The sequence below is a fragment of the Protobothrops mucrosquamatus genome, unplaced genomic scaffold (genome assembly GCF_001527695.2).
Source record: "Protobothrops mucrosquamatus isolate PMUCROS unplaced genomic scaffold, P.Mucros_1.0 scaffold2473, whole genome shotgun sequence".
Taxonomy (NCBI): Eukaryota; Metazoa; Chordata; class Lepidosauria; order Squamata; family Viperidae; genus Protobothrops; species Protobothrops mucrosquamatus.
This window is the reverse complement of record NW_015388543.1, coordinates 67,658-84,740: the sequence shown is the minus strand read 5'-3', so window position 1 is coordinate 84,740 and position 17,083 is coordinate 67,658. Positions and strand designations below refer to the sequence as shown.

At 39.6% G+C, this 17,083-nt stretch overlaps 1 protein-coding gene across 1 annotated transcript in view; it reads left to right on the top strand.

Moving 5' to 3' along the window:
- The window catches only part of ELP3 (elongator acetyltransferase complex subunit 3), a 93,593-nt gene extending 83,107 nt beyond the window's left edge, over positions 1 to 10,486 (top strand). Inside the window, exon 14 of the mRNA XM_015825066.1 lies at positions 10,211 to 10,486. Within this exon, the coding sequence (XP_015680552.1) occupies positions 10,211 to 10,287 (77 nt within the window). The 3' untranslated portion in view covers positions 10,288 to 10,486. The remainder of the gene's footprint in view (positions 1 to 10,210) is intronic.
- The last annotated feature ends 6,597 nt before the right edge of the window (positions 10,487 to 17,083 follow it).

Genomic DNA, 17,083 nt, shown 5'->3' with positions numbered 1-17,083 from the left:
GTTCCCATAATTTTCTTCACTGGACCATAAGCTCGTTTTAAAATAATACAAGATTAGGCCCTTAACAATGTCACGTTAAACTCCCTTCCTATTCCAGAGCACACCCACCCAAACCCTTACACTGGTGATGGCAAGAAACCTCTCTAAAATTTCCTCAGTCTCGCAGTCAAGATCGTCCAGGGTCGTGGAAGGGAGAGAGAAACATGAACAGACAAGATCTTAAGGAATCCTGCCATGAAGGAGGAACTGAGTACATTATAGCCCTGTCACCTCACTAACAGAGTTTGAAATGAACCAGATCAGAAGATAGTTAAGAACAGGCACTCCGATGGAAGCTTCTGGCAGTCACTGATGAAATCTTGCTGCTGCCACGCAGCTGCAGTTTGGGTTCTTAGAGTCTGTGCTAAGAAAAATGTGTGCTTAGAATAAATTGAACAAGTCACTGTACTTTGATTCCCACCCACGTTTATATCTTTTGGCTGGCTGTGGACCTAAAGTGCAACTTTCTCTGTCCACTGTGGACTAGTCTTCTATAAAAATGGTGGTGCAGGATATTCTCTTTGGGTTTGCTGTTCCCCACATTTAGTTGCTGGCAGTTTAAAAAGACTGCTTTCCTTTTTATCTATCCTAAATGAATTGGTCACAGGAAATGGTAACCTGCCTGGTTTCACGCCTGCATGTCAGCTTTACAAAGGCTGAATTTATTTGCCAGCAACTAGAGCTATTGTTTTTTTAGAGCAGCTTTTGTTTAATGAGTCCACAGATGCTACTTCTAAAGATTGGTGTTTAGAAGATATTGCGTGGTTGATGGGGACAGGAGAGTATTTAGGCTATACTGTTTCATTTGGAAAAGAAAATCTAACCTGTTTTATGAGGTTAGAACATTACATTAAAAGGATCTCAAAACTCTTGATACAAACTTATGTTTAATGGAATGTTAAAAACAACAAGCATCAGGTAATAAAACAATACACAAATTGCAATGTATATTTAGCTTCTCAGATTACTCTTAATTCTCTCTTTTCTTGGGCTTCTCCCAATTCCAATTATGCCTGGAGAATGGGGTTCATCCACAAACTCACTTTGGTATCAATATTTCCTACTGACCATTTTTTGAGAATGTGACTTCAAATTGAACCACCATTAGTGAAAGATTGAAGCAGAATTAAGGTGATCTGGCAGAAAACTGTATTTCCCTTTAAAAAGACAAAACCAGTCCTCCTCTTTTGGAAGGATTCTTTGTCACGTAGGTGGGGAGCCTGCATGAGATTATTGATCTTCAGGACACCAATTAGCGGACTGAAACCATAGTCTAGAAGCTGGGCCTTCCTACTTCTAGTCCAACACCTTAAGCGCTACATCACCCTGCTTCTGCCTTATGTGGAATCTGAGAGCTTATGAATTGGGCTTTTCACAGATACAGCCAAAACTTCCTGATGGTGGTTCCTACTGAAATAATCTTCATGCAGTTGCAGTAGCTGCTCTCTTTAAAGCTGCAGATATGTCCATAAAGGCTAACGTGATACTCCAGCATTCTCAACATTTATTTATTAAAAGTATTTATAGTATATATCATTTCTCATCATCACCAATTATACAGCAGTTAGCAATAATCATTTTTAATCAGCTGATTAAAAATATTAGAGGAGTAAATGGGCAATGGAAGCTAATAAAAAGATGAGGTTTTATATGACATCTGAAATATGGAGCTTTATAATGGCTAGAGAAAAGGCTTTTTCATCCTATCATACAGTAATATAATAGCAATAGCACCTAGACTTATATACTACTCCATAGTGCTTTATAGCACTCTCTGAGCAGTTTACAAATGTCAGTATATTGCCCCCAACAGTTTGGGTCCTCGTTTTACCAACCTCGGAAGGATGGAAGGCTGAGTCAACCTCGAGCCGGTCAGATCGAACTCCTGATTGTGGGCAGAGTCAGCATGCAATGCTGCATTCTAATCATTGCATCACCATAGCTCCTAAATAAGATACAGTTATAGAATTTTGAGTTCATCCATTTAAGTGATTGGCAGAATATTCAGGACAGAAGCCTTTTTTTGCACAACTAGTAATTATAACTTTCTGCTGATAGATGCAAAGGATATTATTAACTTTGATATCTTTGAAAAGAAAATAATCACATTCAGAGAAGAAAACCTTAATTTTGTACCTTTATATCCTCTTTTTCTGAGATGTGAAGGTGGCATATTGATGGTCTCCCCAAGCTTTATGTCCACAAGAACAGCTCTGTGAGAAAGATTGAAGTGAGGGAGACTGAGGTCCCAAGTTCTCTCTCTGTGATGATGAGGTGTAACCTTTATATTCTGAGAAAACAAAGGACAGCTTCTTGAGAACATCAACAGGAGAAGCGTTTTGGGAGTTCCTTTGTAGGCTTTCCAATACTTCTAGTTGCTCCCTCTGGGAAACATGATGCTAGACTACATCTGAAGGGCACTGGGAAAGGGAAGAGTTGTATCAACTCATGGTTTTGCTTATAGACCAGCCTTTCTTAATCTGGGTGCTGTCCAGTTATGCTATCAGCATACTTCACAGAATCTTCAGCCAGGATGGCTAGTACATTTGACTGGAAAGCCTTAACATTTTGATGCCTATCTGGAGGGCATCTGGTTGGCAAAAGCTGCTACTGCAGTTCTTCCAGAACGTACATACAACTTTCTCCCAAATATATAGCATACATACATACACAAGCGAGGTCTTGGACCATTAATCAGCACCCTGGGCAGCGGCTGAACCATTTGTAGACTGTAATGGTGGAAGGAACAGGAGAAAGCTGTTGGGGCAGCAGGCAGCTTACTGAGCAGCCATGACTCAATTTAAACAATTTTCTAAAGATTTTTTTTCAATTTTACATTCTAGATGCTTGTTCAATCTTTCATGTTTGGCCAATCAGTCCTCTATTGTTCTCACTTGCAAAGGTGGGTTGTATGTTCTTAGGAACCAAAAGGCCGTCCCTCCCCACTCTGTCCCCTTTTCCTTCTTCCTTCCTTAGCAATTTGTCTCCAAAAGCCGAACATAAATGGAATGGGTTGCTTGATCTTCCAAGATTGAGTAATGTACCAGCATGGCAGGGGGAATTGCTTTGTTTTTGACCTTTGCAAGTAGCCAAATTAATTTCTGTTACCAAACATTTGTGTGTCTAAAATGGCAGTTTCTGACTTTTCATAGGAAATCAAGAAGTAAAGTGCCACTTAAATAAAATTAAAAAATCCTTTGTTTTAACTGTACGGCAGGGGTGTCAAACTCAATTTCATTGAGGGCCGCATCAGCATTGCGGTTGCCCTCAGGGGGCCAGGTGGGTGTGGCCAGGGTGGGTGCGGTCTACTGGGTGGGTGTGGATGGAGTGGGTGTGGCCTACTGGGTGGGTGTGGCCAGCTCTACATCGCGTCAAGGGGGCCTGTGGGGGCCTGGGCAGGAGTGGGATAGATCTGAGGGTCTCTGGCAGAAGGGGGTTGGACCAGGGCAAGTCCAAAGGCATGGTCCACTGGAGGAGCCTCACTGTTCCTCTCAGGCCATGCAGGGGGAGGGGCTTATGGAGCTAAGACTGAATGCCACCACAAAATTGTACATTGGCTCCCAGCTGGCCTGGGCCAGGGCCAAGGCAGAGGGGGCCGTTCCCTCACTGTTTCCAGGATGGCTTCGCGGGCCACATGAAACCACTTCGCGGGCTGCATCCGGCCCCTGGGCCTTGTGTTTGACATGTCTGCTGTACGGAATACTTCAGAAATGTTGCATAAACTGAGAAAGAAAAACAAGTTTGTGTTGGATTAGGCATGCTTTTCTATTTCTATTAGTTTTATAGATAGCTAAATAATATCTGAGGGTTTAAAGTCTATTTCCAAAATCTTAACCTGTTTTTATTAACTTTTTTATCTGGAACTAGATTCCCTCCAGCAAGTAAACTGGGATAAGTTGGAGGAGCTTTGTAGGAGCAATCTCATTTTTTTTTGTGTCCTTGCTCACCTAATTTATCTCCAACTCCACTTTCACCAAACCTCTGTCTTCTTGAAAAGATTAAAGATAACATTCTTCATGGTATTTATCCAGCCTCGGAGCCCACATAGTAAAAAATGTAGGTTTTCCTGTTATCAGGCAATGTTCTCCTGTCTGCCCCCCCCTTCACCATTGAAAGGAAATTTAGGGGGCTCTGAGATTTTCATCCAGTTCGTAAACACCTTCATGCCCTTGTAGGGAACTCAAGGCCAGCTCCGTTTGGAAGAATTGCATTTTTATTGTGTGTGTAAATTTGGAGGTAGGCAAGAATACCCAAAATTTACATCTCTTACGTTTTGATGACATCTTATCTCTGCTGCAGGATGGTGCGTGGGGAGGGGGGGCAAGGGGGGGCAGTGACACCTTGCAGAACTGCCTGTCTTTGCAGTGAATTAATTACCTTGTAGTGAGTTGATCAGCTTTCCCCCAGACCAGATTTCGATTTGTGTGCCATCAAGTAGAAAATTAACATGGACACAGGCCAGAAATGTTGCATGCCTGAGCGCACACGGCTGCTGAAGTGCCTGTAGAAGGAGATGAGGGGCATTTCTGGGAACTGATGACATGCAAGTTGGCCGGACCTTCACAGTAGCCTGTAAAAAGCAAAAGACAAAAGTGGCCTTTGGCAGGATAGAAGGCTCAGTTCCCTTCCTCACTCATGAGTTTGGAAAATCCTTTAAAAAATGAATAAATAAAGCTAGGGGAACATTCATTTATACCAGTCTCTGAAAGAAAGAGGCACAGGTTCATTTCAATCAGGAAAATGTTATCCTCCATTTTTATTCCATAGATATAAACTGAGATTATTTGATAGCCTGAATGAACTGATAAAAAAAGCTGCATTGGGAAATCAGCAGTCTCTCTATATTAAATTCTCCCGTCATCTCCGTTCTTAAATCCCCATTACATCTTCCTATAGATTCTGTGTAAGAAGCTGCCTGTTGTTTCTCCATCTAGCACAAAATTGTTGGCTTAGATTGGAATGAATTTTCACTATCTCAGTGGTAAGAAAAAGAGTTTTCTTGCTTATTTTGGAGGCATCAAAAGTAACTAAGGATGGGAGGGTCAGGACAGATAAAACTAAGCAATTTGCATAGCACATAGTTAGCTTAAGGAAGTCATTACCAGAAGATGCCACAACTTTGAATGAATTTAAAGAATGAGGAATACTTATGAATAATAAGTTTTTCACAGATACTAGTCATACTGGATATATGTATACTTCTTATAATCACTTCTTGTTTGCATATTGGTCATTAGTAATTGTGGTGGGAGATGTTGTTGTCTTTTGGATTTCCCAACAGTATCGATTGGCCAGTTGGATAAGAAAATACTGTATTAGGTGAACTTTTAGTTTCACTCAGGAGGACTCTTCATATTCATCTGATCCTTTTTTAATTTGATGATGTCAGAGACCAAGTTTAAGACTTTTTGTATGCAAACCTGGTGATTGACTACCAAGTTTTGGGCTCCATTAATTCTCCATCTACTTATTACGTATAGTACTGACCCTGTTCAGGCAGCCCACAGCCCCACATTTCCAAAACCATTCCTTGAGATTTGTGTAGTATTCCATCGATAATTATATGGAAAGTTTTGCTTTCCATATAAAAGGGGTGAAAGCTGATTTACAGTTTGTATATCAGATACTAGAGGTAAAGTTTGTAAAGCCAGACAAGATACTAAGATTTACTACAATCTTGAGAAAGGTTTTTCTGAGGCAGAAAAATTCACATGAGCTCAATATGACACCAAGGGGAGCTAATGACAAAAATGTCATGTTATATAGATTTTGAAATAATAAACTATCCTTGAATGTTCTACTTTATTATGACTGAACATAATGACAATAATATTTGGTGGTAGATAAATCTGTCAATTCCATCATTGTGAATGCAGATCCCAGCTCCTTTGGACTGTAGGTTTTTCTTTGTGCGATTAAAACCAGACTCAGAACTATCACAGACCTTCCAGATGGAGTGATTATATCTCATTGAGCTCCTGCAGAGATGGCAATATTTCATTAATGGCACTTCAGCTCTGCCTCAACCCCAGCTGTATTCCCCCTCCCCAAAAAACCCCACTCTGGGAGTCAATGTTTAAAAAGAAGCAAAAACAATTTTAAAAATTGGCACATACTTATATGTTTATCTATAACTTGTGCCCGCAATTGTTTTTATTATTATTATTTTAAAGGTAAAGGAATCTCTGAGGATTTTACTCCTTTAGTCATTGCTGTCTATAGGGGGCAGTGTTCATGCCCAGTTGAAGGCCATCGAGCCAGCGCTGTCTGAAGACATTTCCATGGTCATGTGACCAGCATGATGTCACAGCGCTGTTACCTTCCCATCATAGTGGTACCTATTTATTTACTCATATTTGCATGCTTTCAAGCTGCTAGGTTGGCAGGAGCTGGGACAAGGACAGGAGCTCACCCTGTTGTGTGACACTCAGGTTCAAACATGGGCTGCTGGCTTTCCAGCCAAAACTTAAAAATTATCTTTCAATAATTATTAGGGCTTGATTTGAACCAGAGATTGCTTTTGTTGTGATTATGAGGTTGGACACTTCTAAACATTTTTACATAGCTTTCCCTCATCATTCTTTACTTATGACCAGTGCTCATCAGCAGGGGTTGATGGCGGCATAAAACAACTCACTTCTAAGCATCATCTGGGCTTTCCTTGTTTTAGGGGTTAGGAACTGAACAGTATTTTTTATTGATAGAGGTGATATAAAAATTTCCTATCCTTAATAAGAACTAATCCTCAAAAATCAAAAACCAGAATCAACCCTCAACATAGTTCTGGTTAGAAACAGAAAAATTTACCACAAAGGAGAGAGGAATTTAAGTATCACATGAATGAATAAGCCCATTATTAAATCCATTTGCAAAAGGTAATTCTCAGTGGGCTACAGTGAGGCAGTGCTTGAGAAATTAAAAACTTGGATACAAATGGTTCATTCATCACATTGTTCAGTAGGTGACTCGGAGTTACTCACTGTCTCTCTCTGCCTAATTATAATGGTATAGCATGGGTTGGAAAATGAAAGCCAGCCATGAAAACCAGCTTGGTTCAGTCATGCTCTCTCAGCCCAATTCACCTCACAAGGGAAAATAGGAGGAAAAAGAATTACTAGGTATGTTTGCCTCCTTGAATTCTTTGTAAAAAATTTTTTTTATAAAGGCAGGATATAAATAAAATAAATGAGATGCTGATGACTGAACGCTTTATAGGCTGAAGAACAAACCTTCCAGTGTACTGTATATGCAGTGGCTACTTAGGTGTATCTGCATTTACAGTTGATCAGACAAGGAAATCAAAGTCATAGAGGTTAACGCTACTTTTAACATAAGATTATAATAACAGAATCTTGCAAGTGTGAATGTACTTCCCTCCCCCCTCTTTTTTTTGTTCATGAGAATTATGGAGGGGTTTGTCTGAGATGCTTTCTCAGATTACAGTTCTGCCCCAGACTCAGGTTTCTTTTATTTGACCATTTCCTTGGTAGTAGTTCTTCTTCCTGTTCTTCAAGGTAATTTCTTCTGCTTATTACAAGGGATATGTTAAGTATATTTAATTTAAATAAAGTGTAATTGCATTCAAGGGCCTCTGGTGGTTAAACAAAATCAAAATGGCAGGTGTGATCAGAGACACCCATTCCTTTATGTAAATCATGAATGGGAGGCAAGGCTTTTGTCATGTGGTCACAATTGGCTTCTTGACAATTTCAATCCCACGCATTTGATTCAAAAACATAGTTGTGTCCTGATCATACACTTTGTAATACTTAAAGCTCTTGCTTTGTTGGCTGGGGCTTATAGGAGCTATGGTCTAAAAAATATTTAGAAAGCATCAGGTTGCTAATTCTGACTTAAGAATTTACATCAGCTTTGTTTCAAACAATGCTCATTCAACAAGCTGAAAAGGGAGGGGAGAGATAGCTGAGAATAATTGATTACAGGACCAGCCTTGAAGAGAAAATGATAGTGTTTTGTTTATTGCCACTTGCAAGTCCCATTTAAAGTCATTTCAAAGTATAACAAGTGACCGACAGCCCATCCTAAATTGTATCATTTGCCTCTCCAAAGCCTGTGGGTGGGAACCCTGTACTTACCGTAGTTATGAGTGCCAACTACCCCCAGAAACAGCCACTCGCCAGAGACAACCAGAAACTTGCAACAGACAGAACAATAACCAGGAAACAGAAATTGCAAAAGAGCTAAATGCCAACTCCATCTTTTCTCCAGGAAGAGTTCTAGGCAATGCTATTATGGGACAATATAAGGTCACCAAGAATATAGGGGATTTGCTCACTTCCCCATCCTCCAGTATTATGTATACCATCATCTGCTAGAAATACTTTTCTGCATTCCATATAGGAGTAGCATATTCCATGTTTTAATGTATGCTAATAATTGGTAATTGTTTTGTGAATGACCGGATACTCTTCAATATCTTCATCAATGGTTTAGACAAAGAACTAGAAGGGGAATTCATCAAATTTGTGGATGACATCAAGCTGGCAGGAATAGCCAATACTTCAGAAGATAGGCTCAAAATACAGAAGGATCTTGACAGATTGGGACACTGGGCTCTATCTAACAAAATGAAATTCAGTGGCAAAAAAGTTAAGTTCTACATTTAGGCAAGAAAAACCAAATGCACAGGTATAGAATAGGTGGTACCTGGCTCAATAGTAGTAATTGCGAGAGGAATCTTGGAGTTCTAGCGGACAATCACTTAAATATGAGCCAGTAGTGTGCTGCAGCTACCAAAGAAGCCAACATTTTGTTATTTTGTTATTCAGTATTAATAAGCTTATTTGTACTGCCTGTGTTTCATTTCCCATTCCCCAGCATATTTCAAGTATCTGATAAAATAGTTCCTGATCTACCAAAAGTATTATTACTCCACCTATTTTTCCTTTGCAACTGGGCAAATAAGAGTTTCTGTATATTGTTCCAGTTTATGTATGTAGTTATCCTACATACCAGTCAGAAGTGAAAGTGATGTGATTCAATGTTTACCTTTCTTATTTTAAAAAGTATGTCTTTTAGAACTTATAAATCTTAACTTTTATGAATATTTGATCTAGAATTTTCATACTTGATCTTCTGGATTGGCAAGAGCCTGATGTAAAAAAGGATATGATTTTCATAAAGCCCACACATTATTCAAAATAATGGAACATGTAGGCCAGCCATCTGGCAGAAAAATCTATAGCTTGCACACATCTATTTCCTTGTTTTCATTCAGCACCTTCCACCCCTCGCTGAATCACTGATTAAGAACTTTATTTTCCAGCAGCAAAATAGAAGGAGATATGCTAATGGCCTCTCTCTTGTCTCCACAAGATACATTTGAGGAAACCATATGCTCTGGGTTATAATTCTGCATCTGGGAAAAATGCCTTAGATCAGTTTAATAATCATAAATACAAACAAAAAGATTGCTTGACTGTCAACAGTATCATTATGTAGCAAATGTCACAGAATAGTCATGAACGTTTTAGTTAATCGTGTGGAAAGAGTGGTCACAGAATAAATAAAAAGCTCTGCAGCTGAAATGGAGGGTTGGTCTAAGTCACAGATTTGCAACCCATCAAGAACCCCATTCTCTTGAATAACGTGATGGAAGTGCATTGGGAAGGGAACCTCTCCGGCACCCAATTTTTCCTCTTCATAACATCTCAGCAGATAAAGGACAGATCACTCTTATCAGTAATTTGAGCTTACATAAGGTTTTTGAAAATTAATCCTGAATGAAATTAGTCCAAGAGCTGCAAGGTTTCCCGTCTGTGGCATCAATGGAAGAACATGCTACTCTAAGACAGCATGGCTGGCTGAGGAATTCTGGGAGTTGAAGTCCACAAGTCATAAAGTGGCCAAGGTTGGGGACCTCTGCTCTAAAAAGAAGAGGGTCCCTGTAACATGGGAACTGGAGATGAATAAGCCGAGGACAGAAGCATGAGGCAAGATGAAGCAAGCTTATTTGGTGTCGTATGCAGACAGATATGACAAGACATACAGATGCTGTATTATTTCAAAGTAAACATACTTCGCTGCTGATAATAGATATAATAGGGGTAGTTTGAAATAAATTTCAAAGCATCTTCCAGTAAGACTGGCTATTTGCATATTCTTCTCCGTAAGTTGTTTCTCGACTGAGTCTTTCTGTTTTTCCTTGCAGGTGTGGGTACCAGAGATTACTACAGGAAGATTGGCTATGGACTAGAAGGGCCCTATATGATGAAAAGACTGGACTGACATATAGTGAAGAAGAGCTGAGGCTTTGCATTTGCCCGTTAAGGCCAGAGCAGAATGGAGATGCCATGGCCCTACTTCAAACATTGTCTGAGCTAGCAAAACAAGGTCCATTTAGATCACTTGATATGAAAGAGAGATTTCTCTTGAGTATCGCATTCAAATCCATCTAATGAATTTTATTGGCCTTCCCATAACAGGCAAAAAAAAGAGTTGACCATTACAACATTTCTCTGATTATCATTTACAAATGGGTAACCGCCTGAAAACCTTCAGGGTTTCAGACCTATGGTGTCATAAGGTGCAACATAGACTGCCTTATATCAGCTGCAGCTATTTTTAACAAATACTATTGGGCTTTCTTTTGGTTTAGTCTAATGTTAAGTGACAATTGGCTCTTGTGCAAGATTAAACTTGCCACTTTTAGTATCTGCAGTGTTAGCATGACCTTCAATTGTTTACTTGATACTCTCAAAGTATATCTGGCATTACAGATAAAGTTTATACTCCTAGTTGCAGATATACAAGAGAAAAGGCATCATCCCTTCTACAAAGTAAAAGTGCTCTTGCCAGTTAAACACAGGTTTTGAATTCACTGCTTATTTTGCCATCTGTATCCCACCACTCTAATATCTATGCACCAGTGTGGTTCACAAAAGCTTAAGACCACCATGCTGCATTAAATTATAGAATCATTAAACTGTATTTAAAATCCAGTGGAGGGGACAATAGATAAATGAACTTAAACAGTCTATTAGCCTCTAGACAAGATGAGCAGCATAAAAATCAAATAAATATTAAAAATCTTTTCAGAATCAAGGTGGATTTATCTTAATGAGGAGAAATTACTGTAAACCATTCAAAAATTCTACTTTGAGTCAATATTCTAAAATTTTACAATGTCAGATTTTCACTGCTTTGGCTTTGCTTTGGTTAGGATGCAAATGGAGCTAGAATTTTGTACCAAGCTACAAATGAAGCAAAATGACTGCATCCCTTCTGTTTCATGACAGGTTTCCCTACACATCACTTTAATGAGATTCTCCCTCAAAATAATTGCATGGAAGGTTTCAGTTTAGTCCTTGGCAGTATCTCTAATCTGAAAGACCTCAGGTCAATGGACTGAGAAAGGCCTCTCTATTAAGACCTTGGAGGTCACCATGATATTGCAAGTGACATTTCTATCATCCTGTTGTTCTCCAGTTAAGATGCAATCATATCTCCCAGAATTCCTGTGGAATGTCTGGTTGGGAAGGTTGATGGACCAAAGATCTAATTCCCTGTCAGACACCATCAGATGTGTCCATAGCCTGCCATATGTGTGGGTACTTGGCACTGGAACAAGTTTCTTTCAGGGACTCAAGTCCCTCCACTAGGATCCTTCCAATAACTCCAATATATTGAGTTTATTGTACATTTACTCAGTAAATCGAGTAAAAATACTAGAGTCATTAGAAGAACTCCAGTGGAGATACTTGAGTCCCTGAAAGAAACTGACTTGCATTTCCCCTACTTCTTGCTTCTCCAGAGCTAACACCTTCATGATTTATTTCTAATTTCTTGATAAAGAAAAAGGCTTTATCTGCAGCGTAATTGATATGGGGCTTTGACCTGTTTGCCATTGAGGAGTCAGCAGAGAGGAAAGCATCCTTTTCCTTCCCCACAGAATGTCGAGGTTGCCATTTGGTTCAAGGCAGTGGAGTGAGGCCATGCGTTGGGAGTAGGTGAGCAAAGATGAGGCATTTCCTCACAGTCTCACTCAGCAGTTCCTTAAAGGGTTTGATCATGTGGCCAAATATAAATTTTAAAAAGCTCCCATTTTCAACACTGTCACCACAAATGATATTTTTTTTTGTTTTTCTGGGGTTGGGGAAAGAAAAGGAAAGGAGACAATATAAATCCCAGCTGTAGTGTCAAGAAAAGCACATTAACCTGGTCATGAAGTCACCAGGAATCAAGTTGGATTCAAAGGAAGTTTGAAGGTGAAGGAACTATCTCAGTCAAAGCCAGGGATAGCACTTTGGTAGGGAGCTTGCATGATGAATGATGTGTGTGATCCTCTCTGTGCTTATGGAACAAGACAGGATCCCTTACAACAGAGTTCCACAACCTTTAAGATCTGTGGACTTCAACTCCCAGAATTCTGAGAGTTGAAATTAACAGATCTTAACGTCCCCAAGGTTGAGAAACACTGCCTTAAGATGAAACATCCAATGGAGAACCCAAACCTTGATTCTGTGCCTAAACAAAGTGAAAATCCCCAAGTTCCCTTATTTAAGTTCAACTGATGCAACTTTCAGTTGTGACCATTCTGCAAATGTGGAAGTGGTGGACACAGAATTAAATTTCTTATAAACCACATGAAAGAATCAGAGATATTTGAAACTATGTGAGCAAAGGTTGCTGAGTAAACTTTGCAGCAGTGAGAGGAAAGATCTTTGCATTTGATCAATTTGCATTTGATAAAATACCAATATTGATACAGATTTTCTCTACGAGTAGCCAAAATCTTGAATGAATTATGTAAAATGAACAATCATTCAAATGCTTTAAAATTCCATAAATTATACTGGATGGAGTTTGGACTTTCTTAAATCCAGACCAAAATGTATTGGGCTAAATGTTGAGCTTGAAAGCACAATACAAATATTATAGATCTTTGCTACAAAGTTGTAGTTGCCTGCAGAATTATTTTAGCTAATAAGGATTTAAAGAATTGCCATGACTACATGCAAATCCTGAAATTCTTATAATCCTACTTCAAACCACTGACTGCAGTGGCAAACAATTAATGCCTTTCTCTTCCCAGCTATCCATAAAACAACCCCAGTAGGAAGCAGAAGCTTCAGTAGGACCAACAAAGATTGGAGAAAATTAAAGCATGCCTGAACCAGCCAAATAGCTCTCAACTTTTCAAAATACCAGCAATGACTAGTCTTCTTCTGTCAGCCTTGGAGCAAGGCACAGGGCACCTGCTTGTGTAATTTAAAGCGCCACCTGCCAGGTTTCATAAAAAGCTGCAACAAGAAGTGCTTTCTTCTAGCTGTGTATGATTTGCCTCACAGGGCTGAGAATGAATGTGATTTGCTACTTGTTACAATTTCTGTTTTTTTTTTTCTGTGCTAAAGCACGGTAGTCTATAATATCGAGTCGAGATAATGGCCTTTCAACCTGGAGCTTAATTTTAAAAAGAAAGAGGTTCAGAACTGAGTGAGTAGTGTAGAGGAAGAAATGTTTAGCACAATTCAGAAAAGGGGATAGACCAGATGCAAAGGTTATAAAAATTCAGTTCCCCCAGGTAGGTGTGGAGCCTGCCACGCCAAAAAGTCTTGGGATGCTGCTGTTTTTTAATTAAATGCTTGGCATGTATTTCTTTGTACAATGTCTGTCCCATATTGTTCATTTATGTTATACATTTATGTACTATTCTGTTTCCAGGTCTCCTTTCCTGAAGAAAATTAGTTGTGCCAGAGTCATACTTCTCTAAGGGGTCAGGATGGGGTCTATAGGGACAGAGCAGATATGTAAGGTCTATCCTCCCACAGATCATAAATAAAAAAAGAAGAGCTTTAGGATTTCATCATCCTACAGCTTCCTATTGTTCTTACTCTTCCCCCTCACTACATTTTGAGGCAGGCATGTCAAACTCGTGACGTCGTGCAAAATATCGGAACTTTTTCCCCATTGCCGGCATGCACACTTCCAGGACTGTCCTATAGTTGTATGTAATGGGCTGATAAGGTCTTGGCTTTAGTTGATTATGTCCTGAAGCTTGAAAGGGGCAACTAGTTCCAGTTATCTCTTTCTGAACTTTTGGAACTACTGATAGCTTAGATCCGTGGTGGTGAACCTATGGCACGCGTCCACAGGTGGCATGCAGAGCCCTCTCTGTGGGCACGCGCGCCATTGCCCCAGTCCTAGTCCTTCAGCTGGGTTTTATAAAACCCTTTCGCTTTAAAAAAAAAAAGGTTCAATCAATCAATCAATCAATTTCAACATCACACGGAAAAAAAAGATCTTGCAAAGTTGGAATTGATTGATTGAACTTTTTAGTCCCACCCAGTCTGCCGTTACCACCACACCCATGCCCACCCAATGGGCAACACCACCCAATGGGCCACGCCCACCCAGCACCCGATGATACGTAAGAGGGTTTTGGGTTGCAGTTTGGGCACTCAGTCTCTAAAAGGTTCGCCATCATTGGCTTAGATATATAGCATTCATCAGAGTTCTTTCATAGTGGCTCCCTAGCTGTTATGTTACTAAGATCCTATTGTGCCTGATCTGTTGGCTTTAACTCGGCTTTGATGGGAGAAGCTATATGGGCATATTTTGTGGCCAGATCTTGCACAGCAAAGATTTTGATTGTTTCAATGGATCTGGGGAATGTGCCAAAGACAAAAGTGGATGAGCAACGACACAAAATGAACAAGTTGTGTCACCTCATGTGTAGTCCCTATTTGGGGGAGGGGTAAGTTTTGGGCAAAAGTTCTTTGTTTTAAAAAATACATTGATTATATTGAGGGCTTATATTATGGTTTCAGTTCCTGTCCCAAAATGGTAAATCTCACAATTTATTGTCCATAGCAGTCAGAAAGGGTTCTGAAGACTCAGAAAAGAAAAAAAAGAAAAAAGGGATCCTGGGGTCACAGGATCTACACACCCTGCATTAGAGAGACCCACAGCTTAGTGTGGGACTTCATAGATTCAGACAATTGGAATCTGCCTAATCTCAAGGTCTCAAGCAATCCAATCAGGGATTGTTTTCTCACTCAAAATGAAAAAAGAAAATATGTGCCATCAAGGCCATTAACCCTCAAGAAGAGAGAGGGTTGTTCCAGCATGTTCCAGTCCATGTTGGCTGGGGAATTCTGGGACTTGAAGTCCACGCATCTTAAAGTTGCCAAAGTTGGGAAGAACTGATTTATTGAGTCTTTAGGCTGGTAAAAACTGATGCTCACACAACAATATGGCCATATAATTGAAGGAACTATTGAAGGACGGTCATCTTGATCGTGAGCTCTCAGGCCACAGAGAGTTACATTATTCAATTCAATTCGTTATCAGGCTGAGAAAGCAAAAAGTGAGAAGGATTCTTGTCCTCTGAATACTCTTCAAGGCCTTGCTGAGTTGTGGACTCTGGAAACATGACAGAGGCAATATTTACAGTCAGAGGTACTTGAAGCCTATACCAAGCTTCAAAGAAATACACACTATTGTTGCATTGTTTTTTATTTGGCAGTAAACTTTCTCAAAAATAAACTGTTTTCCACCATCACCACGACCATTTTTATCTTTTGCTATCAAAGGAGTACATTTTAACCAGTGGTGGGATTCAAATATGTGAACAACCAGTTCTCTGTTCTGGGCCTGGGCAACAAAAAATTAGCTACCGAACTTGCTGAACTGGCTGAATTCCACCACTGATTTTAACTGAATCCCTGAGAATCACAATGTTGTTGCGTCTCAATGAAAACAAATGACTGGTATTTCCAAAACCAGTTGTTAGCCCTACTTCCCGTCTCTCTTTTTATAACATGATTAGATCTGGAGCAATGTATTCTTTTCTGCATGTCCTGCTTATATACTTTCTGATTTCCTCCAATTACATATCTTGACTATGTTGTGATTTTTGTTGTGACATTGGATAAATTCGTTTTCTATTTTACTGCAAAAAGAAAAAAATGTCAAGGAGAAACCCAGCTCCATTTGTTTCAGTGGATCTTCAGCATATCTCAAGGCAGGTAAAAAAATACCCTGAAAAAGCTGCTCTTTTCACAGCACATCACTTTGTACATTGAGAATTCACACTGTATATTCAATGCTAGTATTTACAGGGAGCTGAACAGGTTGCTGTCAAAACTCAAGTCACAGTTGAGAAGCAGGACAGAAATGCATGTTTTCCCCCTCTGAATCCATAGGTACCTATCAGCCTATCAGAGGTACCCCAGCCATGAAGCCAAGCCAAAGCCATGAACACTGATCTATAAAATTACAGTAACAGAATCTTGCAAGTCAAAGCATCCCCCCCCCCCCGTTCCCTGCCTTTACTTTCCAGAGAACCAGGAAGGATCCCTTCTGAGATGCTTTGTCCTCCTGCATTTCACTTTCCTACTTTGGACTTGGATATTTCTGATCAGATCTTTGTCTAGGCTGTAAATCTTCCTCCTGTCTCCCAAGATCAGTTATTATAGCCCATTACAGCACCATACTGGCATCTTGAATAGTAATCATTAGCTAATAGTCCTTCCTGCTATAAAATGGAATACAGTAATCACTCATTGTTAGAAACAAAATCAGATCCTGTACAACAGTTCTTAGAGAATGTCAGAATGAAAGGAGCCACAAGGACCAGCTAGTCCAAAGTGCTGCGTTGTGTAGGAAAACCAGTTAAACCATTCATGAGAACCAAATTCAAGCAGGAATGGCTCCCCTATATTCAGCACTTTACACGGGAAGGCTGGTTTCAAATATTTGGAATATGGCATCCAGCATTTAGTTAGAAACCAGTAACAATTTTTAATGCTTAAGGTAAAATGCGGATAGCTTAACTGCAGTTAGCAATTGGAGACACAATCAGAAAGGAAGGGGGAGGAGGTGTTGGAAAAAAGTCTTCACAATGCTTTTAATTAAAATCTAATAATTATTTTTCTTATTTGCCTGTATTTTACTATTTTAGTAATAAAATATCAAGTTAAAAATATGATAGGTGGTTGCTGGACTTGTCTTTAAAATGTCCAGGTTCGATTAAGTAGCTTCTTTATACCATAGATAAAGTAGATTATTCCACTGTTACACT